Source organism: Corvus kubaryi, unplaced genomic scaffold (genome assembly GCF_017639235.1).
Source record: "Corvus kubaryi isolate FWS band 111438036 unplaced genomic scaffold, C.kubaryi_AGA036_p1.0 split3-73, whole genome shotgun sequence".
Lineage (NCBI taxonomy): Eukaryota > Metazoa > Chordata > Aves > Passeriformes > Corvidae > Corvus > Corvus kubaryi.
Window position 1 is genome coordinate 29,381,001 of NW_024582091.1, and position 24,949 is coordinate 29,405,949.

Consider the following 24,949-nt stretch of genomic DNA (forward strand, 5'->3'; position numbering starts at 1 on the left):
CCGAGGGGGCTCCGCGCCGCGCCGCGCCGGACGGGCCCGGGCCGGGCCGTGCCGCGGCAGCAGCCGTGCGCCAGGGGAGCGCGGGGCGGTGGCGAGCGGGAACAAAGGGGATCGAGGCGGCGCAGCGGCGGCGGCTCCGCCGGGGGGAGGCACCGGCTGGGCGCGGGGGGTGTGGGAGGAGGAGGAGGGTCGCCAAACTGCTGCCACTTCGTCGGCCGTGAGCGGCACTCGCTGGCGGCGGCGGCAGCATCCCGCCCCTCGCTGCATGGCAGCCCAGTGAGGGAGGAGCGGGCGAGGGTCTGGCGCTGCCCGGAAGCCGAGGGAGCCAGCGCCGGCGGCAGCAGCGCCCGCCGCCCTCTCGCCGGGATGCGCCCCGCTCTCCGCTGAGGCGCAGCCCCGCCGCGATGCTCTCCCCTGAGCGCCACCGCCACCACCGCCACCCCCCGCCGCCGCAGCCGCCGCCGCCGCCGCACCACCCGCCGCAGCCCAGCCATGTCGTGGCCACCATCGAGAACCTGCCGGCGGAGGGCGGCAGTGGCGGCGGCAGGAGCGGCATCTCCGCGCCCTCCTCCAGCGTGCGCCAGAGGATCAGGAAAGTGCTGAACAGGTGAGGCCAGGGGATGGAGCGGGGCTCTGGCGGCACGGTACGGTGCCGCTCGCCCTGGGGCGCAGGTCCCGAGGGCAGCCGTCGGAGGGGCCCCGACCCAGCCCGACCCCTCGGCGGGGTGGAGCAGCGGGGCACGAAGGCGCCGGCGGGGCGGCTTCTCTCGGCTCGGCTCGGCTCGGCTCGGCGGGCTGGGCTGGGCTGGGCTGGCAGCGCCTTTCCCCACGGAAGTCCCGGGCGGGCAGGGAGCGACGGCGCGGAGCCTCCCCCGGCCCATTGTTGCCTCCGAGGCGGCGGCGTGAGGCGCCAGCCCGCGCCCTGCCCTCCGGTGCCGGTGCCGATCGCACCTGCCGTGTCCACAGGCACAACCTCCGCCGCGGAGCCCCCGCGCCTCCCGCCGGCTCCAGCTTTCCTGGCCCGTCACGGACAGGCTCGAGGCAGTGGGAGGAGGGAGCAGACATCCCCGCTGCCGCAGCCCGGCCCGTGGCGGAGGCGCCGCCGGTGAAGCTGGAGCGCGGGCGGCGGGCGAGAGGGCGGCGGGGAGGGGGCGGCTCCGGGGGCTCCCGGCCGGGGTCCGCCAGCAGCGGCCGGGCGCGGCCTGATGCTCCGGGGTGCCGGGTGGCGTCGTGGGGGATCTTTGCCCGGTTCCGAGCAGCTCTCGTGCCCCGGGCGCGGCGCGCTGGGGCTGCTGGCGAGAGGCGAGCCGCTCGGTTCGCGTGTGGCTCACAGTGGTCAGTGCAAAGATGGGAAAGCTGCAGGGTACTCGGAGTAAATTATTTCACCGAAGGCACAAGAAAACCCTGGAACCATCTTAGTTAATCCTTTACGCTCCCCTCTCTGCCGGTTGTTTCTTTTGCACTGCATTTGATTAGGGCAGAGGGTTTTACTACAAAGCAGAGTCCATCCAGTGCCTAACTGGTTGCTCTTCTCCAGAAAGAGCTCCTGTCTGAAAAGCCAGCTGGAGCCATCACTTCTGCCTAATGACTCTTACGTGCTAAACAGAGCATTTGCAGCAATCGGATGGTGTCTACCAGCGTTGGCCTCATTGTCCCGGCTTTAGTTTCAGATTCGTGTAACATGGATGAGCTACTGAACCCAGCTCTTCTAAATGGGTGGTTTAGGTTTGAAGATGAAGGTCGTTGACCCTTACAAGATTTAAATATTAGGGAATTACAATTCCTACAAGTGTTACATTGTTAAAAATACATGAAGCTATTTGCTCTCAGAACATCCCTATTACACTCAGGTAATTAACTTACCATTCTAGGAGGATTCCCCAAAGCTTCAGTAGAAGAGGAAATATTTATCTTTTGTTATTTGAGCATGACAAGGGTTGAAAAGAAGTTGAAACAAGTAAGAGCTGCTTCAACTCAATTACACATTTTCTTGTACATATGCATTTTGCAACTCTCAGTACAGTATGATTGACTCAATTCCTCAACCCGACAGTCCGATTCATCGTACACATCCTGTGCTTGCAAGATCCCACTCTCCTTCTGCTTGGTCATCCTGAGGTGTGTGCCAGTCCTGAAACAAGATGCTAGAGAAAAGATGTTTTCCCAGGGGCACCAAGAGAAATATGAAGATGTGGTGAAGAGATCAGATACAAAAGCAATAGGTTCTCCTGTGCAAGAGGGGTAGTAATGATCTCTGGGGACTCATCAAATTGACCACAGTCTTCATGGCTAGGAGGTGTTGGATTAATTTCTACAGTTTAAGTAGTTACCATGCTTATGCATGTACATGACTGAGCCGTAGATAAAGAGTCAATATTTATTGTTCTTTATATGTGATTGTATGATTGGAATGAGAATACCTAGGTTGTGGTGGGTTTTGTTTTGTTGGTTTTGTTGGTTTATTTCCTTTTTTTTTTCTTTTTTAAAGGGGGAAAGGGTAGAAATTTGCTCTGGTGACCAAAGTTCAAATCTGTTCTGATTCATAAACTTGAATCTAGAAATTAGATCTCCCATAGGCCAGAAAAGCACCCTAAGGAACAGGAGCCAGTCACTTTTTTGTAATTGTGTTCTTATCTTCTCCTCAAACATGAAGCAAGAGTAAAATTTTTCCAAATAAATGTGATTTATGGAGAAGGAGAACACTTGTTACTGAGATTTTTTAATTATTAGCCAATCCCACATTGTGTATCACTGGAAATTTTGCACAAGTTAGATTTCCTTAAGTTTCCTTCAACTTTACATGGGATCTAATGTCTCCATGTAACATCACAGCTTTCATTAGTATTTCTGTAGATACAGTGAAATGAATGCTAACACAATGCTTATAGTTTCATCTTCTATGGGAACAATAGCATGGGGGAAAGAAAGAAATATATATGCCATATCCCTAAAGAAGTAGGAAACCAGGACAAACCAAACATTGTCTTTTCCAATTGTTTTTCTCCTGGAAGAGGGTAACACTTTCTCTGCGCTATCTATACTTCTTGGGCACCATTTGCTTGAGACCCATAAGTGAAAGGTTCCTGTCTGACTCGTGTTTCTGTTTTCCGCTAGACAAAGTAGGGGATCTTCAGGCAGACATCAAAATTAAAAGGTTAACAACAGCTGGGACTGCCAGAAACCTGCTTATGACTGGTGGAATCATAGAATGGTTTGGGTTGGAAGGGACCTTTAAAGGTTACCTAATCCAACCCCTGCTGCATTAAGCAGGAACATCTTTAACTAGATCAGGTTGTTCAAAGTCACGTCCAACCTGACCTTGAATGTTTCCTGGGTTGAGGCATCTACCACATTTCTGGGCAGCCTCTTCCAGAGTTTCACCAGCCTCATCATCAAAAATTTCTTCCATTTATCTAATCTTTTAATTGAAAACCCTTGTCCTGCCACAAGAGGCCCTGCTAAGAAGTCTGTGCCCAGGGAGGGGACAGACTCTGGTGTGGTCAAGGAGGAAAAAGACAGCAGGAGAAAGGAGACAGACACTGGCAGAAACTGATCATTGTTTCTTTCTCACTTTCTTTGTAGCAGTTCAGTTACTCAGACATTTGCTGATTCCTCAATTGCCTTCCATGGCAACTCAGGAATTAAACAATTAAAACAAATCAAAATTGTTTTACAAGCTTCACTTTCCAACCTCGCCTCTCTGTTCACTCAGTAGATCTCGAGGTAATAGAGAAACACTGGAACAAACCCTGCAGGGTATTTCAGAGAGAACACACTGAAAGCAGAACTGATTGCCTGTAAAAATCCATTTCAGTGATCACAGCAAACACTGCACTCTGAAAAAAGTTGTCCATAACAAGAAAGCAAATTAAAACACAAAATTGAATGGTTAGAATTATGAAGGACTGGAGATGTTCAACAAAATTATGGGATTTACTGGAATAGTTTGTATATAAATTCTGGGCTGCCAGTGATGGTGAACAGGACCTACTGCAACAGGATCAAACTTGCTGTTTTCCTTGAAGTAGTTGTGGTGCTTAGGCACATGGTTTAATGGTGGACCTGACAGTGTTGGGTTGATGGCTGGACTCAAGGATCTTGGAGGTCTTTTGCAACCTTAATGATTCTATGGTTCTTAGTTGGGAGAGGATGGCTCTGAGCTGCTGTTGCATTAAGGGGAAATGCTGTGGTGATTACATACTGCAGATGTGTTCCTGGACCTGTGACTCACACCCATGGTCCATAAATCCCATGCACAGGGCCCTGTCTGGTACCTTCCTTGTGACATTTGCTGAGTAGGTGTCCCTGACTGACCCTGCCCTGCTATGTTGCAGGGGAGAACAAGAATAATGATGGCTGCTTGATTGCTTGCTTCCCCAAACTTCTGTGAAGCCAAAATAGGACTCCACCAACTCTATCTCCTTGTAGAGGACCACTTAATAAGCAGTGACTCACCTGCTCCTCATTGACTCCCACCTCTAGCGGGAAGATAGAAAATAAATAATGTGGTTGGGGTTCTGTGGTTCTCTGTGCCTCCGCCCCAGCACCTACGTATTTCAGAGATACCTGTTGGTGTGTCTCAGCTCGCTCCATCTGGCTGTATTCCAGCACAAGAGGTGGCTTGTCTCCCTTTCTTACACTTCCTGGGTGATCTGAAGGGCAGAGACTCACCTGGCAGATGCTACCTGTGGCACCTGAACTAATTTACAGGTTGATCTTACGTTGGGAAGTCTGTCACCTCTTGAGAGGAGCTGGACAGACAATAAACGTTGCTGAAACACAGGGGGAGCAGGTTGCCAAGTAATCTCTTCGGGGGATTCTCGCAAATTGTCTCCAAATGAGAGCCAACTAGTGAGATACCTGCTTATACATGGACATTATCTCTGTAGTCATGGGCAGCAGGACAGGGAGGGAAAACAAAGTTTCTGCAAGCAAAATGAGTTAATATCTTTAGATACTATGACAAAGTTATTTTAGCTAAGTAAATGAGATTATTCGTGGAAACAAAAAATACTGTAGCCATGTCAGTGAACTCGGGTCTCCAGAGAAATGTCTAAGGCACTGCTATTGTATTGCTTTCCTTGACAAGGACTTTTTTTAGAAAGCTGGATGGCACATGCATTTTTCTGGGTTTACCCACTTCTATCTCTTAGTGCTTCCTTAAGGAATACTAGCTGTAAAGTCTAGCTGTGCCTTATCTTGCTGTTTCAAGGTTGTCTTCATGGGCTTCTTCTTGCTGGCAGTTGCTGAACGGCACTTTGTATTTCTCAGAAGTTTCCTAAAAATCATATCAGAATATTAGACACATACTCAACTTGAGTCAGAAAACGGAATAAGAGTTATTTCAGCCATTCAGTCGCATCTCGTCTCTTAAATAGCTTTGTAGTTATGTTCTCTGCACTAGTGAATTGCCAAAGCTGTCTATGGAACAGTGTGACTTTCTCTGCTTCTTTGCTCACTTATTTAGTTTTATCAAATAAATTTCAGCCTTGTGCATAAAGCCAGTGCAAGGTGTAATTCCTGTCTTAGGAGAAGGAAGAAAAAAATGTTTCTAATAAGTATAATTCATTAAACTAGGCAGTGATTTATTGAACAAAATTATCTGAAAAAAAGCAATTTAGAGTCTTTTTGAAAGAAAGCTTGTCTGTTTGGGTGCAGTCTGAGTAAAACTTTAGATTTTTTAGTATGTTACTGGCCCAATTCATCCCTGATACTGGAGTTGAGAAAGAGTTTGGCCCACTAGCTGACTAACTTTGAACTTGAACCGTGTGTCAAAGCTACTAACTCTTCAGAGATGGGAGCTGTTTAAATGGCACTGCAAGTATCAAAAGCTATAACCCAATGTGGTTTTTTTTTCTAATAATGCGCACCTGCATAATAAATCAGACACAGGGATTTTATGTACTAAAAAGAACTTGGAGCTGAATAATAATAAAATTGAGACAATGTGTTTCATTGCCCCAAAGCAAAAATGTCTTTCAGTTGACTGATCAGAGAGGCAAACAAACCAAATAATTTATGGCATTTTTCTTTAATGAAAAGCAAGTCAAGGATCAAACATATCATTTTTGAATCCAAGAAAAGAGTGAGTATTCATGACCTTCAGTTGCTTTGCTTTCTTCTTCAAAACAAAAGAATTTGCTTCCTTTGGGATTTTTTTTCTTAAAAAGTACAAATAGCTCCTCAAAGTCTACCCAGAATAACAGTGACTGTAGAAAAATGAGCCCGAGCTCCATTCGGATAGCCACAGTTCTCCTTTTAGGTAAGAATATTTATACCATTCTGAAGTAAGTCAAAGAAAATGAGATCAGAGCATAGATAAAGCAACTAGGTTGGCTTTCTTGTGCCTGTTAGTATTATTCTTTCTGGTCGAGGAAGGGGAAGGTCATATCTGCCTGTAGGAAAGCATCCTGGCAGAGGATAAAGAAATGAAGTGATGAAAAATTGTCCACTCTTTCCTTTTCTCATTAGTTCACTTGTAATCGCCATTTTGTAAGCAAATGACTTCTGCAAATTAGCTGTGTTCCCAATAATTTGGGTGCATAAGGGAAATACCTGTAAAATGGGAGAAAAATATGCCCTTTCCCTTCTCCAAACAACTAATTTCAGTGAATGCATACTTACTTATTGGCATGCCATAGTACATTCAAAATGCTTTGATTCGAGAGCAAAGATCAGCTAAAGTACAAAAAGCTTCCATGTTGTTGATGTAGCATGCATTGGAAATCTGTCCAAATTTGGTTTCAAAGTGTCTGAGTGTCATTTCCTAACAGGTTTAGAAGCTGGGATTGGAAAGCTTTGTCCCTTGTGCCTTGTTTTTGCTCCTGAGAATTTGCACTTTAGGAGACACAAGCCTTGCTGGTCCTGTTCTGAAGTAGGAATTGTTTGAAGTGATGTGATATGGTAAGTGCACTGTAATCCAAACCCAACAGCCCCGGTACTGATTGGGAAAAGACTTTCCCTAGGAGGGACAATTGGGCAAGGCAGGATATGTGGGTGTCTTCTGTCTACCTATGACGTTCCAAATGCCGGCACTTACTGGGTGCCTGTCTGTAAGTGGGAATTTTTGACACTGGCTGTGCTGTGGGCTTTGGGAAGGGGTTACTGCCTCTTGAACTAGGGGGGTTTCAAAGGAGCAGCACCATAAATGGCTCCATAGAGAAAGCGGGAGGAATGGACAGAGTGGCTCTTATGGGATGGACAGAGCAGCTTTAATGTGCTAATAAGGGGAAGGCCAGATGCCAGCAGCGATCAGAAGGGCTCTTTGTGGCTCTGTCTCTTTGGAGATGGCTGGAGTCTCTGTCCTTATCAGGGTTGTTTCTGCCGGCAGAGGGAAACACTGGAGCTATTAGTGAGGTGTTCCCTTCCTTTAAATCAGCAGATAGCCTTACAGATTAGCACTTGAATACTGATTAGGGCTAATTACCAGGAAAGCTTAGAAAAAAGAAGTTGCTGAAGAAGCTTGACATAGAAAACTATAAAAAATCAGCCCCCAAGCCCAACAACAACAGAAATCACGTGCTCAAAGGCTTGTGAGCTGAGCTCAAACTCAGCTGAAATCACCTGTTGCAAGAACAGCTGAATGGGGACTCATAAATTGCCATGACTATAAAGTGTGTAAGTATTGGTGGTTCTGAGATTCATGTTGTGAACTGCCTACTCTACCTGTCTGTGCTTATTTATGTCTGTCATCCGTCTACTGAGACTTTGCCTGAAAACACTTCAAGTTTTGAAGTAGTCTTTCAGCTTTCTCTGACTTGGTTTCTCTCATGACTTAAGAAAACATTAATTCAATACATATTCACTCTCAGTCATCTTTCTCAGAGACACCAAACAATTGAGGTAGCAGGTTTGACTCCCATACATCACCTTTTCCTCAGTGCAGGAGGGAGCATCCCCACAGCCTGGCCGTGCTTGGCGAGCGCACAGGTACAGCAACACTGTGCCATACATCTGCAAGGAGTGTGCCTGCTTTTGGGGATGTGCCATGGCACATGGGAATAACCAAATCATTTCCTAGAGGAGGTGGGTGACCCTTGATCTCACCAGAAAGGTATGTCTACAAATGACACCATGCAGGCTCCACAGTAAAAAACAGGGACACGTATTAAGCCATTCTTCTGTTTGTAGCCAACACAGTAACTTCAGTCCGTAATTTGACATTCCCTTTAGGGTGGTGGTCACCTTTGCTTCCTCACACTGCCTGTTCCCCATGTAATGTGAGAGATCACACTCCACCTTCAGATAGGTCTGACCTGTGGCAACCTGAAAGAACTTTGGAGCTGAGTAATGAATCTTCTCTTTGGCTATAACATTTTTCCCATCAGAAAATGTAGATGAGTCAAAACCTTGTCAAGAAGGATTGGTCTGTCTCAAGACTGCCTGTTCAGTAAGGTTTCTTATGTCCAGTGTCACGTTGATATTGGATAGTAAAGTGCCGCGACCTTCCCAAAAGCGCCTCCAAGGAGGAAGCCTCTCGGTGCAGCCAGCACACTCGCACACACACACACACACACACAGGATAGCTGGCAAAACAGTCCGACGATGAATGAGCAGGAAGAGTCTTCACATGGGGCTCTACAGGAGAGATTTAAAGCATCCGCACTCGTGCAAGGTTCCTGAGAAAATCCGGGCAGAACTATGGGGGGGTCCAGGGTGAGGGAACCAATCGAGGAGCTCTGAGGCCGTATCAGGTAACAAGGGGTGTGGCGGCCAATAGAGCCAACCAGGGGAGCAGAACTGGGGTATATTAACATAACAGAGCATTCTGGGGGAAGCTTTTCAGTCACCTTAAGCTAGAAAGGAACCTAGGACTTATCCCACCGTAGGACTCCTTTTGCTCCTTGTCCAGCAGGCCCACCAGCCTCCACAGCCCAGACCAGATTTTTTGGGATGGAGAGCAAGTAAGACTTCATGGTAGTCTGGTGATGGGAGTACTTATGTAGGAGACCATGTTTAACTCTGCTTTGCTGCATCTCTGAAGGCTGCTGTGAACACATGTGCTGTGAGGTTCCCTTGGGATAAAGAACCTCAAAAGGTCATGGTTTTGTCCTAATGCAAGACATGAGAATTTTTGAATATTGAAAGTTTAGAACTAGAAGATGCTTTTTTTCCCCCTGCAGCTCATCTTCCAAGGCCTTCCTGGCTTCAAGGTGTTCATTTACAAAAGCTACTCTTGCAACAGATTGCTGCATCTCTAATACAGATAAATTAAGTAATTTATGTCCAATAACAAGACTATAACCGTAGTTTTAATTTCAACCTGTAAGCCAGTATTAGCTGATAATGGAATGAAAACAAAATTTGAAACATTTATAGTGATGGCCATTAGTTTACTTAGTCCTCTTTGGTGTTCATTTGTCAAAGAAGCTGTTGTGTGTGTGTCCAGAAGCTTCACTGTATGTAATTCAGCTGCACTGATTTTAAAAGGGTGCTATCTTCTGTGCCACATTTATTCTCATTAGTTTTCTTATCTGGCAAATGTTTTTTGATGGCAGTTGGCTTTTTCTGCTTTCCATTTGGTAGAAATGGAATATGAGTCAAGAGGGGTGTATGTTTCCCCCTCTTTAGTGAAATAGAGAAGAAGCCATTGGTATTGTCTGAGGGAGATACCAGAATCTGTTCCTGCTCTGATACCTCTTAATCAGCTCTTTGAAGCAGAAGAGAGCTCCACAGCTCCACTCCTGGATCTCTCCAGCCTAATAACTAAAATTCTGTTCCTTAATGTAGCCTTGGGATGGCTATCTCAGAGGTTTTCAGGGGAAGGGGGAGTTTGAGGGAGCTGGGATAGGCTAAATGAGAGTGGTGGCTGCAAAGTAGAAGTAGGGGGAGTTCTCTCTCCTTTTTTTGAAGAAAGGAGGTAGATGTCTAACTCTTCAAGAGGAGGCCTGATGTGAGTCACTGAAAGGTAGGGGCCAAATGCTCCAAGGAGGGGTAAGGCATAAGCTGTACCCTGTCCGATGCTTTCTGGTTTTTACCAAGATTTCAGTCTTTGTCTACCCAGCCACTCTGTGGCTTTCCCAGGGTGCAGTATTATTCTGCATGGATCTTCTGTTTTTTTTTTTTTTCTCTATGATGGTAAGGCAAATGCTAGAAAATAATTATTAAAATTAAATTAATTACCTTGTGATTATTTTAAGCCCTGGTGTTTTATGGAGTTTAAATAGCTCTGTATTTCCGGTGGCTTCTGCAGCCTGCTTTGGGCCATTTGCCTTTGAAATCTCTTCTTACTAGAAGCTGAGCACTGTAATGAACCTAAGGGTTTCTTTCCTGTTGCTCCTTTCCTTTTCTCTCTCTGCTGCTGCTGTTACAGACATGAAATGCTTTTGATTATGTTTTTTTTAACTCCCTGCTGCCAGTATATTGGGGTCTGTAGGGATTGTCCTGGGTAGATTGAAAGTGAGAAAGGACAGCAAATAGCAAGTAGGCTGGGAAGAGTTGAGCAGGGAGCTGGAAAATATTTTAATGGGTATGGGATTTGATACTTGAAGGAAATAAAACTTTAATGTTGTAGATATAATTTTCATCAGGCTGGGTATGAGGATTAAGTACCCTCAGGCAGAAAAAGTTTCCAAGCTTCATGCAATATAGTGGGGAAAAAGCCATCACCCAAATATACGTAATGATCAATTAAAGTGCCTCCTTTTCCTGCGTAACCTACCAGATATTCACAGGTAACTTCCAGTCAGATTTTGGATACCTGACCTCTGCTGTCACGTGCCTGATTTGCTGAGTGGGATGCTTTGTAGAAAAAGCATCACCATTTGCATTTTCACCATTTGCAGAAGTGCTGTCCAGCTTGTCCCAGAGCAGACAACACCTCTGGGTAGTCCTGGAGACCTTGTTCCATTGCTGCCTCCTCACATTCTTCTGCCAAAGCTTCTTTGCTTTGATTTATTGCTCACCAGCATTTTTTTGACAGTATACTTCAGGGGTTTCTTTTTGGGTCCAGTTTGTGGTGAGGGAATCACATCTTCAAAGACATTCAGTAGATTCCAGAACACTTGGAGGATTTAATCTAGAAGCACAGGGGCAAGGTAGTGTCATGGTTATCATACATGTATGATAACCTCTTACTGGCGCTAAAAAGGAAAATTCCAGGTTTTCTCTCATTTAAATGTAAAGGCGACAGCAGAACAACTGTTCAGCACCAGAAATGCACTCAAGGACTGAGGCAGAGTGGTCAAGGTAAGGTGCAGTGCCATGTGATGGTGGTTGAAGGGTTGCCAGAAATGGAAGAGTAACATTAGATTTATATTAACCGAGCAAAATCTCTGGGCTTCAGAGTTGCTCTTGCTCTAGGGAGGTTACTTGAGTTTAAGACACCAAGTAATACCCTAGTAATTCACTTGAAAATTTCTGTGTCTGTGACTGTGTGTAAGCATGTGAGATGTTTTAGTTACCAAAAATCAACTTCCCATCATAAATAAATAAATTCTAGCACATTCCAACTTGTAGAAGAATTTCTGTTAAATTTGATGTCTGAAATTGTTCATACATATTGATTTGGTATGCATTACTGTGTTAATGGAACTTATTATTACTCAGCTAGATTAATTTATTAGATTTATCCCTACATCACAACCTATAGCTGCATTGAGACATGAGCCCACAGAATCAATACTAATTTCTTTTCTCATTTATGAATGTTCTTACTGACATCCAAAACACTCTTACACTCAAGAGTATTTAGCTGCCATTTATTGTGAAGCATTACACTCCGACAATTTTAAATTTGTCTTTTTTCTTTGTCCTTTAATGATTGTTTTTTTCCATTTATGTGGGCACTTGTTTGATCAAAATGCCATGCATCAAGCATTAAATGAGTCATGATCGTAATCCAGTCATTGGGACTAGCAGCAACTTAGGTGTGCAAAATTAGGGCTCTGAGACCAGACCTAATCTTTGAGATGCATTTTGGCTGCTGTTCCGTGTGGCAGGCCCAAAGTGGGAGAGGGAACAAAGGTACAAATGTAACTTATCCTAAGCTGCCTGCCAAATGTAGTGTATTTGCATGTTTTTCTTTGAGCAGCAGCCATGCGTGCATTTATCTTTCAGAAGCAGCAGTGTTTGGCTGAGGAGCAGTTGCAGAGACCAGCTGAAATGGGTAACTGATGTGGAGCTCATTCACTTGCTTCCAGAGCTTGACCTATTGAAAGCTCATGGTGGGAGGTGAGAGAAGTGGGGTCCAGAAGAAATATGGGGTAAGAAAGGTATTTGATCACCTCTGCCTCTGCTGCAGTTCAAGGCTGGTAGACGACGCTGATGGCGGGGAGAGACAAGTCTTCAGACAGTCCTAACACCAGCATTTCTGTTCCCATCACAGCTCCAGTGGTGCTTGGGGATAATGTCCTTCCTTCCTCTGGCTGGACCAGAAATGTTCTGTAACTCTCAGGAAGAGAACTCTAGAGAATGGTTGGTCTCAGCCCAGCCTTTAAATGCAATTCTAAGCAGCTCACCAAACATTTATGTGCAGAAATCTCTAGCAGCTGCATACACACAGAGATAATGTTTCACCCAGTGGCCTGTAAGGTGAAACTCTGTAAAAGTCACTCTTCTCCAGACAGTCTTTTCTTCTTGTTTTCCAGAAAAGGTTGCTGTATTCACTGAGTATACTGCTTATCTGATTAATTTTTGGCTTCTATTTAACTGTTGCTGCTGTAGCTGCTGCTTGTGCACCACTGCAGTTACTGGGTGTTAAAAGCTCAAGCCTGAGAAATGAAGTACAGCATGCACAAAACAATCAACCAGGTGATAAAGGCAAACTGAGGGAACAAAAATCACCCCCAAAAATATCATATATAAGTATGATACAGAAGTAGGCATCAGAGTTAAAAAAACGGTGAGTTGCCCCATGAATACTGTCTGCCTGATCCAGCTGTGGGGTTTGGGACCAAAGCCAGAGCAGGGTGATTTGTGTCATCCTCACTGTGCATGGCTAAAAGTTACAGGACAGCTGGTGGACAAAATGTATCTTGACCAACTTGTGCAGTGCAGGACAAGGAGGGGTGGGCTTTTGCCTGTTTTGTTTTCAGGAGAAGCTGTATCGCAGCAGCAGATGAGGGGAAATACTGTGATTTAAAGGACTTGGAGAGAAGTACATACAGTAGCTCCTGATTTACAGTTCAGAATTGGACACCAATTGGTTTTTTGGCCCTGGGTGAATCTCTCAACCTCGCTGGGTCTGGTTCAGCACCTGTAAAACGGGGACAATTAAACTTAACTACCTGGAAGAGTTGTTGATTAGTTAATGCTTGTAAAATGCTACACAGTGCTATAAAACAGAGCATAGTACTCAGAAGCATCTGGTTTGCAGTTACTATAGTGCTTCTCTGAAACTTTATGGGCAAACTTTGCCAAGAAACAAAATGATTAATGTGTGCACTACATTGTAGGCATTGGGAGATGAGGGACAGACAGCTTTTCAAAGGCAACTAACTTTCCTGAGGGTACCTCCTGTCAAAATACAAGAGGAGGTTTCCCAACAGCACCTGAAATGGCCTGGCACTTAAGGCAGAGTCAGGTGAATTTGGGGCGGCAGAATGAGGCTCGGCAGGTGGCAGAAGAGCTCCTTGTTCCACTCCTATCTTCTTGTTCATATTCTTGACCCTGTCCCCAGCTTCTTCCCTCTTTGTTGTGCTGGTGGAACCATTTGCACAGTGGCATGGAAAAACAGGTTGGTGGTTTGATTTAGATGGGGAAAAAAAAGGGAAAAAGTTTCTGCTGTTGTTGGTTTGTATTTCCAGATGGATCTTCTCTCCAGTGTAGGTTATCCTGTGGCTACACACACATGGACAAAGAGACTGGTACATGGATGAGAACAAGTGGAGTCTGAGGCAGCTGAAACTCTCCTGACACATCTCATCCTGGAGATGATCCTACGAACCATGTTACCCAGACACAAAAATGTTGCCTTCACAGAGCTTAGACGGTGTGTTAGTGAGCTAACCCTTTTTCCTGGCTCCAGAGACAAGTTACACTGATTTCATTGGAGACGTGTATGGCAGCAGAGAGCAATAATTTGGTGAAAAGCTGATCCTGGCTGAAGCTCATCACATTGTATGTGAAACTCTGCTAACAAAAGGGAAGGAGCTAAGAATGTGCTAGAGATAAGCTTGCAATAATTTCTGAGATTTGCATCTTGACTATTATTTGAGATACTTACAATGTGAATATGTGCACTACATGAATAATGCACGTGCATACACATGTTGATTTGGTTTAATAGGAGACTTAAAACAAACAGAAGCAGTGATGGAGGGAAGAAACCATTTCCAAATCCATCACTCCTTTGTTGATGCCTAGAAATTATTGAGAGGGTCACAAGTTACCTCATGTGAAGATTCAACTTCTCAGTCATTTCATAGAGCTAGGTAAGATAAACATGAGCTAAGGCTGAGGAATGAGTTTGTTCTTAGCAGAGCATCATGAACTGACAAAAGGAGGTCGCACTTCTGTCTCTTCCCTGCTCCTGGCCAAATTGCTCCTTCTGCTTTTGCTAAGCCAGGTCTGGTTTCTGTCACAGGCAGATCACTAAAATCACAGATCATTAACCTGGCTGAAAAAGGTTGCTGTTGTAGCTGGGTTTTTAGCAAACATTTGATTAGACTAGCCTGGACTGATGACGAAAGAAAGGAAGGAGGCTGTGAGCAGGGAGCATAGAGGAGCAAGAGCAGAGGAGGTGAAAACAGGGATGGGAGGTAAAAGAAACTGGAAGGAAGGACAGGAAAGTATATCTTTCTGTAGTCTCAAGCTTTTTATTTGGCTCATCTGTGTTGTAATACCATGTCTGAACTAACTGGTTATTGCTAAAGTCCTCAGCTTCCTCCTGCCCATGCTGTCCTGCTGTCATGGGTTAGCTAGCATAGTCTCGGAAGTGATGTTCTCGCGAAGCAGTGCTTACAGCTTCCCCCATGACCTGATAGAACCTATCAGTGGCCAGTTTGAATATGAACAATTCTTTAAGCCACTTAAAATTGTGACCGTGTCTGTGATACACACTTAAGAATAGATAAACTCCCCCCCAGCTCTCTCTCGTTTCTGGTGCTGGGACAGGTGGGCCCTGTGTGGGGGCCAGTGCCGGGCTGGGCCACGGCCATCCTGGAGCCATGGGCCCTGTTCCACCTGTGGAACCCCCCCACAGCCTTGCTGTGGGCAGCAGGGGCAGCTCGGCTCCCCCTCCCCACCCCCCCCTCCACAGTGATAAGCCACATTCCAGCTGCAAGGCCGAGGTGAGATTAACCCTTTTAGTGCTGTGAAGAGCTGAAAACCTGAGGGAAGAGAAAGAGGAGATGCTTAAAGCTGAAATTCTGTTGTGAAGCTATGATATAGCAGAGTATCTCGTTGTAATTCCATGAAGATATGGGGGTTGGAGTGTTCAGCTCGTAAGCAAAAGCACCTGTGCTGAGATAGGCAGATGCTGACACAGCTGTAATTTCATGAGAAGTTTGGACAGGGAGAGATGGACCAGATGAGGACTTTTGCTCCGAACGGGAAAGGAGAAAACCTCAGTTCCTAGAGATGCTCCCAGAGATAGTCCTAAAGATGAAGATGAGGAAGACCCTTTGCTCCCAGGGAAGGAGAAGGGCCTCTGTTCTTAGAGATGAAATGCTCCCAGAGATGGGTGAAGAGAACTTTTGTTTCTGAACGGCTCAACCTTAAAATTGTACCCCAAAAACTTCAAGAGTGGACCCTCGAAAGCAGTTGTGGGAAAAGCTGCAAGTCAGGGGAAGGGACTCACATGCGAGCAGAGAGACTCCTCCTGTTCCTAAATGGACTGAACAGGGTTATTTGGAAGTGGGCGGCTGTCTCATTGTGATAATGTTTTCATAGCAGGGGCAAGAGAGACTCCTCTTCCTAAATGGACTGAACAAGGTTATTATGGAAGTGGCAAACAGACTGAACATCTTAAGGGTTGTCTTTTTACATTGTCAGTGGGAGAAGGGAGGAAGGTGGGGGGAGGAGAAGTTTTCCAAAGGTGTGGTATGATTTTTTTTTTTTCTTCCTTCTTTTAGGTCTGTTAATAAACTTCTTTATATTCTTTCAAGTTTGGTGCCTGCTTTGCATTTCTCCTAATTCTTATCTCACAGAAGATAAACAGTAATGAGTATTTTGGACCAAGCCACTACACTAAATTGGTGTTTCCGCCCGGTTACAAACCCAACCCGCTACACCTGCCTTCTCCATTGTGACAAACCCTAGTGCTGATGTTCCTGAAAAGATGAACACATGTCAGACCTGTTGGGCATTGACAGCTGGTAAACAATCAGCTGTAGCCAATTCCTCACTCAGGTGGGGGGGAAGTAGTGTCAGTATATGCAGAAAGGAAAAAGAAGGTTGCCAGACAACAAGTAGCATGACTCTGAACGGAGCTTGTGGAAAAATGTGTGCTGTTAGACCTGTAAGTACTTGCTGTTGGAGGTGATGGTGGAGGTGTGATACAGCCCTAAATTGACAGTAGTCTTCTTTGTTACAGGTTAAATTTACTTATTTTAGGTAGGCCTGAATTCAGTGAGGATAGGCATTTGTAGAAAACCTTGGTATAAGCATGCTCTGTGTTTCCCTGTTGATACAAAATGGAAGGGGAGTCTTATCCATGAAGCAGTTTTTTTTCACAGTAACTGAAAGAGGAGACACATGTTCAGCAGATCTAAAATCGTTATATCTGGTGTGCAGCAGTGCTCCTGTGGGCTTTGTGACTCACTTCTGCCTCTCTGCCAAGGTGTGCAGTAACTTCTTTGCTGTGGCTGACTAGAAAAATAGCCAAATCAGTGATGGCCAAAATCGGTGGCCACTGAACTGGTTTGTCTCAGTTTCTGTGATGGCATGTGCTGCATTCTCCTATAGTACAGTGTGAATAGCTGTTTTTATTTGGTTGATGTGTTCTTAGAGGCTTATTGCTATTTCTTTCTTCCTGGAGCCAGCAGCCATGCACAAGCTTTCCCAAAACTGTGCCTCTGAGCTGCAATCCCATAGCCTCAGTTACCAAAGTAATTTTTTAAGAGCAAAATATCCACCAATTTGGGCACCTTGGGAGTGGTCACAAGATTGTACTGACATAGTTTTCTGGAAGCATTTCTCTGTTAGTCCTGCTTGCCAAATTTATCCTGTATCCTCCTAGCTGTTATATTTTCACGTGCAGTACCGTTGTATAGAGGTGCTGCACAGTTGCAATGTATCAGTTTACAACAATTTCTTCTCTCCTGAAGCAGGCTCTGTTGTATTTAGAGCACCAAAAACACAGGTAAGGAGGAAAAAGGGAATGATCACGTTCAGACTGGGAAGGTGTCTATTAGTAGGAGTACAGGCTCTGTTGATTTTTAAAGAAAACAGAATAACAACACCTCACCCCTCCTGCCCCCCACAAAAAAAAACAACCCCCAAAAAAACAGCAAAGCAAAACCACACAAACAAATATGACCAAACCCAGCAACTTTGCTACAGTGCATTATACAGCAATTTGTGTTTTGATACCAGAATGAATGAGCTAGGGAAGAGCCTAGCTTCTGCCACTGAATCCCACTTGTTGGGAGTGGAGAAACGTAACACAACAAAAACCTCCATCTTACTACACCTGTCTGTGTTCAAGTATGCTTCTGTGGCATAGAAATAAATTATCATGGAGGGAAGGACCTGCTTCTTGCTGTTTTCGTGTTTCCTGATGACCATGGCTCTGCTCTGATCTTAGGTAGGCAGAGATGGCCAATGAACTAGCCTGTGGGTGTGCTGTGGTATAACCACATTGGCTGTTTTTAGAAACTCAGTCATGGTGATGTGCTGAAAGAGGTGGGAAATCAGTTTTGTATGAGTCAAGAAAATACATCATCAATGCAGGAAAAAGTAGTACATCAGTTCTTAAGATGAACTCCTAGCTGGACCCCAAAATACATGATAACCCCCCATTTTGTTTCCTTTGCCTGTCAGACTCTCTCCTTTCCTCCTTTTTCCCCAGCATGCAGCCTCCCTCCACAGCCACAGCAGCACCATGGTTTCAATATTTCCTGTAAAGGAAGGGGGAGTAAGGGGAGAGTCCCCCATGCCTGGTTGAGAGGGTCTATTGTAGAGGATTAACTGTGCCCAAACAATGAAGCCCCTCGAGGAGCCCGTTACCCTTTTGAGATGCGTGTGTGGGTAAGAGGGCACACTGCTGTCCCTGTATCCCAGCCCAAGTGCGTGAGGTTCGATGCCCTGGTTGCTATGACAATTAATCGCGTCTTTTAAGGGCTGGTGTCGACTACAGATCCCTGTAAATTGCCTGAAAGACTAGTTAAAGCTGCTCCTTAGGCACTTGTATTTGCTTTTACCCCAAAAAAGGGGATGGAGAGGTTTTCTTCTTCCTATTTGTAAAAAAAGCCAGAGTAACTTGGTATATGCTTTTAGACTGGCTTTCACTTTCCTGAGCATTATGAGACATGGAATTTTTCTGAAGAACAACTGCAGAATAGACAGGGATGTGGTGCCTTCCAGCTCTGTGCATGTAGTTTTCATGTGTCCAGCGGCTTTTGCATGCCTGGGGAATGTAAGAAGTATAGTCTTCAGGAGGTGTGCATGAATTGTTTTGTGTTTGTTTGTTTTTACTGGAAGGTTTGCACTAGGCAATTAATGTGTATGTCTTTGGCTTTTCTTTGTACTTTAAAAAAGAACAACAGGGAATTACTGTGGTGTACCAACCTACAGCAAGACTGCACTCTGTATTTGCCTGTTTGCCTAGGTAATGGAAAAGAAATAGATGTTTCCCATGCTGTTAATCCAGAAACCTGAACTGTAGTGAATGCAAATATTCTTAAAAGTGTTCCTGTAGGTTAAAGCCCTGTTCATTGGAAAGGGAGTCCTAACTCCCTCAGTACATTATTAGAATGGTTGGAAAAATATGTCTAGAAGTTTGAGAAGTTTTTTTTTTTTTTTCTTGAAGGCACTAAAGTCTCTCCTACCTTTAATATTGCTTCTCAGGGAAGAAAAAACCACCAAAACCAAAGCCCATGAAGGGAAACAAGTTTAAAGGGATAAGTTATCAAATGCACAATATTCTCTCTTAATCTTAAACTAAAGGAGAGGTACGATTCAGCAGAGTCTCTCTTTTCTTAATGAATGTCACCTTGATACAAACACATTCTTATACACAACATATGTCTGAGGAAACCTACAATTACTGGAGATAGTGGGCAAGATGTTGGCATTGTTTGGTGTGTCACATCAGAGTCAAATGTGCTAAAATATATTAGGTAACTCTGATTATCAGAAATACTGATAGCTGTGTGCACTCAGTGCATGCTATATATCCTAGTTTTGGGTGACTAATTTAGTCCCACTGGTCACAGAGACATGAATGTAACCTCTACAGGACCATAGGTATACAATAGTGGCTTGCTTTACATTTGTAATTTCAGTACTTGAGGAGCATCAGGCACTACTGTTGATAATTAAGCCGTGGCTGAAGAAATAGTTGTGTTTCATCTTTTGTATGGCAAATTACTATGATCTTTCAGAACTTCTCAAGCTGGAGCAGCTACAGGAGAAGTAATCAAAATGGACCCAACCCCCAGTGTATGGCTCCGCAGCCATTACTTCTTTCCCTTTTCAAAGAGTTTTAAACTGGAAGTGTGCAGTATTGCTGCTCAAGGCCTGCAGGCTAAGGTCTTGTTTATTCAGTTTGTATCCTCCAGGATCAGCTTTCTTGTGTGGAAAAACAAGAACCAGTTAAACAGCAGTCCAATCCCTCCCTTCCTTCCTTTTCATGGTGCCTGTGCAAAACCCTTTCTCAAATCTACATTCTTTCTGGTCAGCACAGGACTGTGAAAGGCCCCAAGACAGGTGGTGTTTTCCAGGTAGTACCTGTTCAAATTACTAATAGCCCTGGAGGTACTATTCTGAGAAGAAAGTAACATCCTCTGGCCTTGCCTTGCCACTGACAGTCACAGCCCCCTATTGGCATCCAGAATGAGAGCTTGCAGGGGATGTGAGACAGAGCAGGTTTCCGTTCCTGCCATACTTGTAGTGGCTCTGCATCAAGGATGATTATGATGCAGACAAAGACCTGAACTTTTGTATGCCCACACCCATGCTGCTGCCAGTACTATCAAACTGTAGCCTCTTGTTCCATTTTTCCCATGAAACTCTGTTCAAGCCAGTATCTTTTAATTTTTTTTCCAATAAAATGTGTTTGGGTTTTTTCCCCCCTTAATGCAATGTAATGCTGCAATGGGGTTCTTGCTTCAGGCAGCCCTGCATATGTGAGCAGTGCTGAATACGTCAGTGGGATTACACAGGCCCTGGTGTTGTGCAGTGCATCCTATTCAGCCGTCACTGTGCATCCTTACAGAAGTCCTGAAACTTCTTTTCTTCCTCCTTGATCCATTGCAGTGCCAGGACTCCCTTTTGTGGAAATGGTGGGCCAGGTTCTTGGGCTTTTCTTAGGTGCCATTCCCCCAGGTTGCAGTGGGATTGTAGCAGGAGGCTGATGAAGACTGGGATGAGATAGGCTACTGCGATGGCAGAAAGCTGAGACTGCTCTCCAGCTGCACAATCTTGAAGCCCAGCAGAATGGTATGTAACAGCTTCTTTACCTCTGCTGGCAATGCAAGAAGAAACTCACTCTTGTTTGATACCCCCCTGAGTTCTCACTACTAAAACCCCTGGGTTCTCGCCACTTTAGGGCCACCAGACATCTGTCAGGAGCCACCGTGGTGCACAGTGGGAGCTGCTGCTGCCCTTGTGTCGCTGCTGCCGCCCTTGTGTCGCTGCTGCCAGCCGTGGCCCTGCTCCGCTCCTGTGGGGTGGCTTTTGCACAGAGCCCTGCAGCACTGTGCCGGCTCCATCTGCCCTGGGAAACAATTTTATTTTATTTTTGTCTTTTTAATTCTTTGACTTTTGTGAAGCACTAGTTAGTTGTCCCTTTTCACCTGCTCCCCGTGTGGCTGCTGTTCCCTTCACCCCTTCACCTGCAGCTTCCCCTTCATTCTTCTCCCCAGCCTGGCTGTCTCTTTTTCTTGCCCTTCCCACAGAGGAAGATATTCTTAGGCAAGGGTCAGATGCTGATGTCTCTTGGGTAAAGTACTTCAGGATTCTGAGACTGAAATAGCACAGTGGTTTTTGGTGCCTGCTGGGAGGAGTCACTAGCCTGTATCCTCTCCCCCAATTTCTTTGAGCTCTCATGGAGTTGTTTGGCCCTACTTAAATGTGCAGGCTTGAAGAGGCTCTGAAAAGCAGAAGTGAGCTAGGTCTGTTTTCCCATGGCTTTAATCTGTTTAGAATGTCTCATAAAAGCAACGTGTCTAATTAAAAATAAATGCAAACTTGCATTAAGATTTGATTTTTGGGATTGAAATTGTTTGATGTGGCAACCATTGGATTGCAAATGATGTCTTTGTGGCAGCAGCCTCACTTGTCATCACACGCAGGGCTTTGCATTCCTGTTCTGGCTTCTTCTGCTCAGGGCTATGGATTTTCCAGCTGCAGAGAAAATCAGGTGAGGCACAGCACCTCCTCTCATGGAAGAGCAGTTTTAACATAACAAAGGTATATGTAAAACCAGCTATTTGTAGCTGGAAAGATTAATCTGTAGTGGAATAATTACAATGCAGTGGTATGAACAAAGAAAAAAGCTTCTTTAGTTTTCACCCATGTTCTGACATGCAGTCTCTGCCTTTTGAGGAAGGCATTTCCATCTTCTGGCTTTCCCTCTTGGATGCAAACACTAGCCCTACATCAGGAGACTTGGACTATTTAATGAAAAAAACAGGAAAGATATTTATAGATGCTTCTAATTTGTATTGTAAATACTGGCTGGCAAGGAGAGCAAGAGGCTAGAAAGGCCATGGCGCAGATACGGGAGAGTCTCTTCCATCTCTCACTGCAAGCTCAGAAAAACATAAAAGGGCAATGTAATTGGGATGCTGTTGAATTATGTATAATATTGGCATCAAGTTCTCTATCAGTTTAATTTTGGTAATGCTTTCTTTCTTGCCAACAGAACAGTCTCTGTAAATAAGCTGCCTCCTTGTTTGCTTGCATGGCCTGATTATATACAATTATCCTTTGACTGCTATGACTTCTTAAATTAATAGTGAGCTCAGCAGGGTAGGTATTCTAGGATTTCATCTGAAATATTCATTGCTTTAACTGACCACATAAATGCACGTGGCTCAACCCCAAAACCAGGAAAAGCCATTCCGCTGACAGCTTCACTGCCTTCCCTCAGTTTGCTTACCACTAGAAACACTTGTCACAGTAAGAATGACCTCCATGGTTTTAAATAGAATGTACCCTCTTAACAGAGGTAAAATTGAGAGTATACTATAAACATAGTACTTCTAGAGCTTTTACATTTAAAAGTTGGCCTGGTAACAGTAAAACAAACCTGGGCCTTGGATCCAGACGTGTCTGCAAGAGCATTTTTTTTTTGCCTACTTTGCAGCACATCCACATCCTTCTTAACTTAAGGAAACCTCTGTTCCATGCCTCAGCTCCACGTCTCTGAGGCATTTTTATCTTTACTGCTTAAGAGATGGAACACAATTTTCTCCCTTGTCAGACGGAAATAGCCATCTACAAATGTAGTGGTTTGGCCGTGATATGACAGACTAATATGTGTATTCATAAGCCCAGATAAACTAGATTGGGATTCAGATTTCAGGGTACAGAAATTTTCTGCACACTGTTATTTGAACGAAAAGACAACACTTGGCAAGCTAATGCTAACTGCAATTAATGAATCTGAAATTTTAGTTTTAAATATTTGGAAAAGGTTGTCTTCAGCGTATAGGAAATAAATATCAGTGTGGAGCATGTTAGAAAAACGTGTTTTGTAGTGAAATTTCTTGTGTTTGGCTCTACAGAGCTGGGAAAAATCAACACTTGCAACTTATGTGGTGTCTCAAGAAGGTAAAAAATCAGAATATAATTCTCAAGTGTTTTGGTTTCTATGTGGGGTGTTGTGGCATACTCATGAAAACTAGCTTCAACACAAAATTTGCCTGTTCATTGTGTGCTATAGTAATAAGCTTAACACAAGATTTATTAACTTCCTAAATAAAATATTACTTCTCTATATTTTGAGTTGAATTTTAGTGGCTGATCTAGAATAAAAATTAGCCCTAAAATACATTGAAAGAGATTTGTACCCTCCAGTATGTCAAAGATTTATTTAGCCCCCCAAAGTTCCTTAGTTTTTAATGACCTTTTCTCCTTGCTCCCTTCACTAGAAGTTTTTGTGATATCATCTTTTTCTATGAAATCCTAGTTCTGTGTTGTCTTGCAGTGTACTCTTAGAAAAAAAAAAGTTATATTTATTTTTGCATAGAGACACTGAAGGATGTGAAAGAACATGTACTAACTAACCTTATGCGCTTACTTGTGTGTTTTAATTTTTAAGGGACAAAATCTGAAAGTCTTGCTTCTTTCTGTGCTGTAGCAGAAGGCTTTTGGGATATCTCAAAAAGGACATAATTAAAACGAATAGGATAGATACAAAAACTAGGTAGTAGAAAATAGGATTCGATGGAGGTATCTTATTTGTATGTGGACTAATCTTTCAGAAGAAGATGTATCATCCAAACTAAATCATAGAAAGCCCTCCCAAACCCATTTGGAGGAAATAATTCTCTGCTGATGGGAGGAAAATAGAGGTACAGATGATATAAAACAACATTTGTAGCTGTGGTATCGATATTTTTTTTTTTAGCTCTTCGTTAAAACTGCAATTTTGGAGTTATTAAAGAGAGGGATGAAGGATTTGTATAAGAAGCATCAGGTCTCAGTGTGACTGTGGTGTGCTATTTTCTGCTTCCCCTGGCACAGGAGTATAATCTGTCACAGGCATCCTCCCTGTGCACGGGGCAGGTACAAGGCGCTGAGCAGTGCGCTCTGGTTGGCCCCCCAGAGACGCCCGCCTGCCCTTCCCCTGGAGCCGTGGTGGGGATCAGGGTGTCATCCCCGCCCGGGCTGGCCTCCCCTGCAGGGGTTTCCCATGTCGGGGAGCGGAGCGGGGCTGCCCTTGGCGGCTGCTGCCGGCTGGGAGAGCGCGCATGGGAGCGGGCGCTGCTCAGCTGCCCTCCTTTGATGTGCTGCTGGGCTGCTTTCAGCGGCGCAGCCTCCGGGACCCTCCTTTGTGGCACCTAAACTGCCATAAAAGCCTCAATGAGTGTCCCTCCGCTAGGCAACGCGGGGAACAGCGCCTGGAATCCGCTCGGTTCATTGATAAAACCCGAGCCGAAAGAATGGCGATGCCTTTGTGCGAGTGCATCCAGGCCTCTGCAGCGGGCTGGCCGCCGCCAAATTCCGCTGCCCCAGCCCTCTGTCGCTTAATCTGAGCTGCTGGGAAGTTGCCTCTTAGGACTCGCTCTGGGGTTTTAAATCTCTTGTGTTAAAGTGATGCATCCTCACAAAACACTGCGTGAACTCAGGGGCCCTTTAGGACTTTTCCATAGAGTTGTGAGCATTGGGAAGCAGAAACATAGCAGAGACCCACTGCACGAGGAAGTGAAACAGCGTTTTGTAGCTGCTTTGGAAGATTAAATAAAACCCAACAGACAAAAAGTAGTGTGTTGTTTGTTTGGTTTTTTTACCCCCGAACACAAATGTGAAACAATGGCAATGGCCTAGTGGGCGAACAATAAATGAACTGAGTGTGAGGTACATGTTTCTTTGCCCACCAGCCTGAGAACAAATACTGCCTCTAGAACAAGTGGGTGAAATTCGACTTAATTAGCAGCGAAGCGCTGTCTTGAGGTCTCACTCTCCCCACTCTAATTATTGTTTCTTATGGAAGCCCCAGTTGTACTCCAAGGCTGTGAATGAGTGGAATTTTTCTTCCAAAGCAGCTAATCTATCTAACTGCTTGGCTTTGAATGGAGAGTTGCATGTCTTTCAAATTACCACACAAACTCTCAACATGTGATGATTTTCTGAGGTTTACAAGTGGAACTCTTAAATTAGTTTGTGATTTAAAAGGAGT

At 44.8% G+C, this 24,949-nt stretch overlaps 1 protein-coding gene across 1 annotated transcript in view; it reads left to right on the forward strand.

The window, feature by feature from the left end:
* The first annotated feature begins 170 nt into the window (after positions 1-170).
* SLC35F1 (solute carrier family 35 member F1) overlaps positions 171-24,949 on the forward strand; it is a 230,614-nt gene continuing 205,835 nt past the window's right edge. Inside the window, exon 1 of the mRNA XM_042016858.1 lies at positions 171-607. Within this exon, the coding sequence (XP_041872792.1) occupies positions 405-607 (203 nt within the window). The 5' untranslated portion in view covers positions 171-404. The remainder of the gene's footprint in view (positions 608-24,949) is intronic.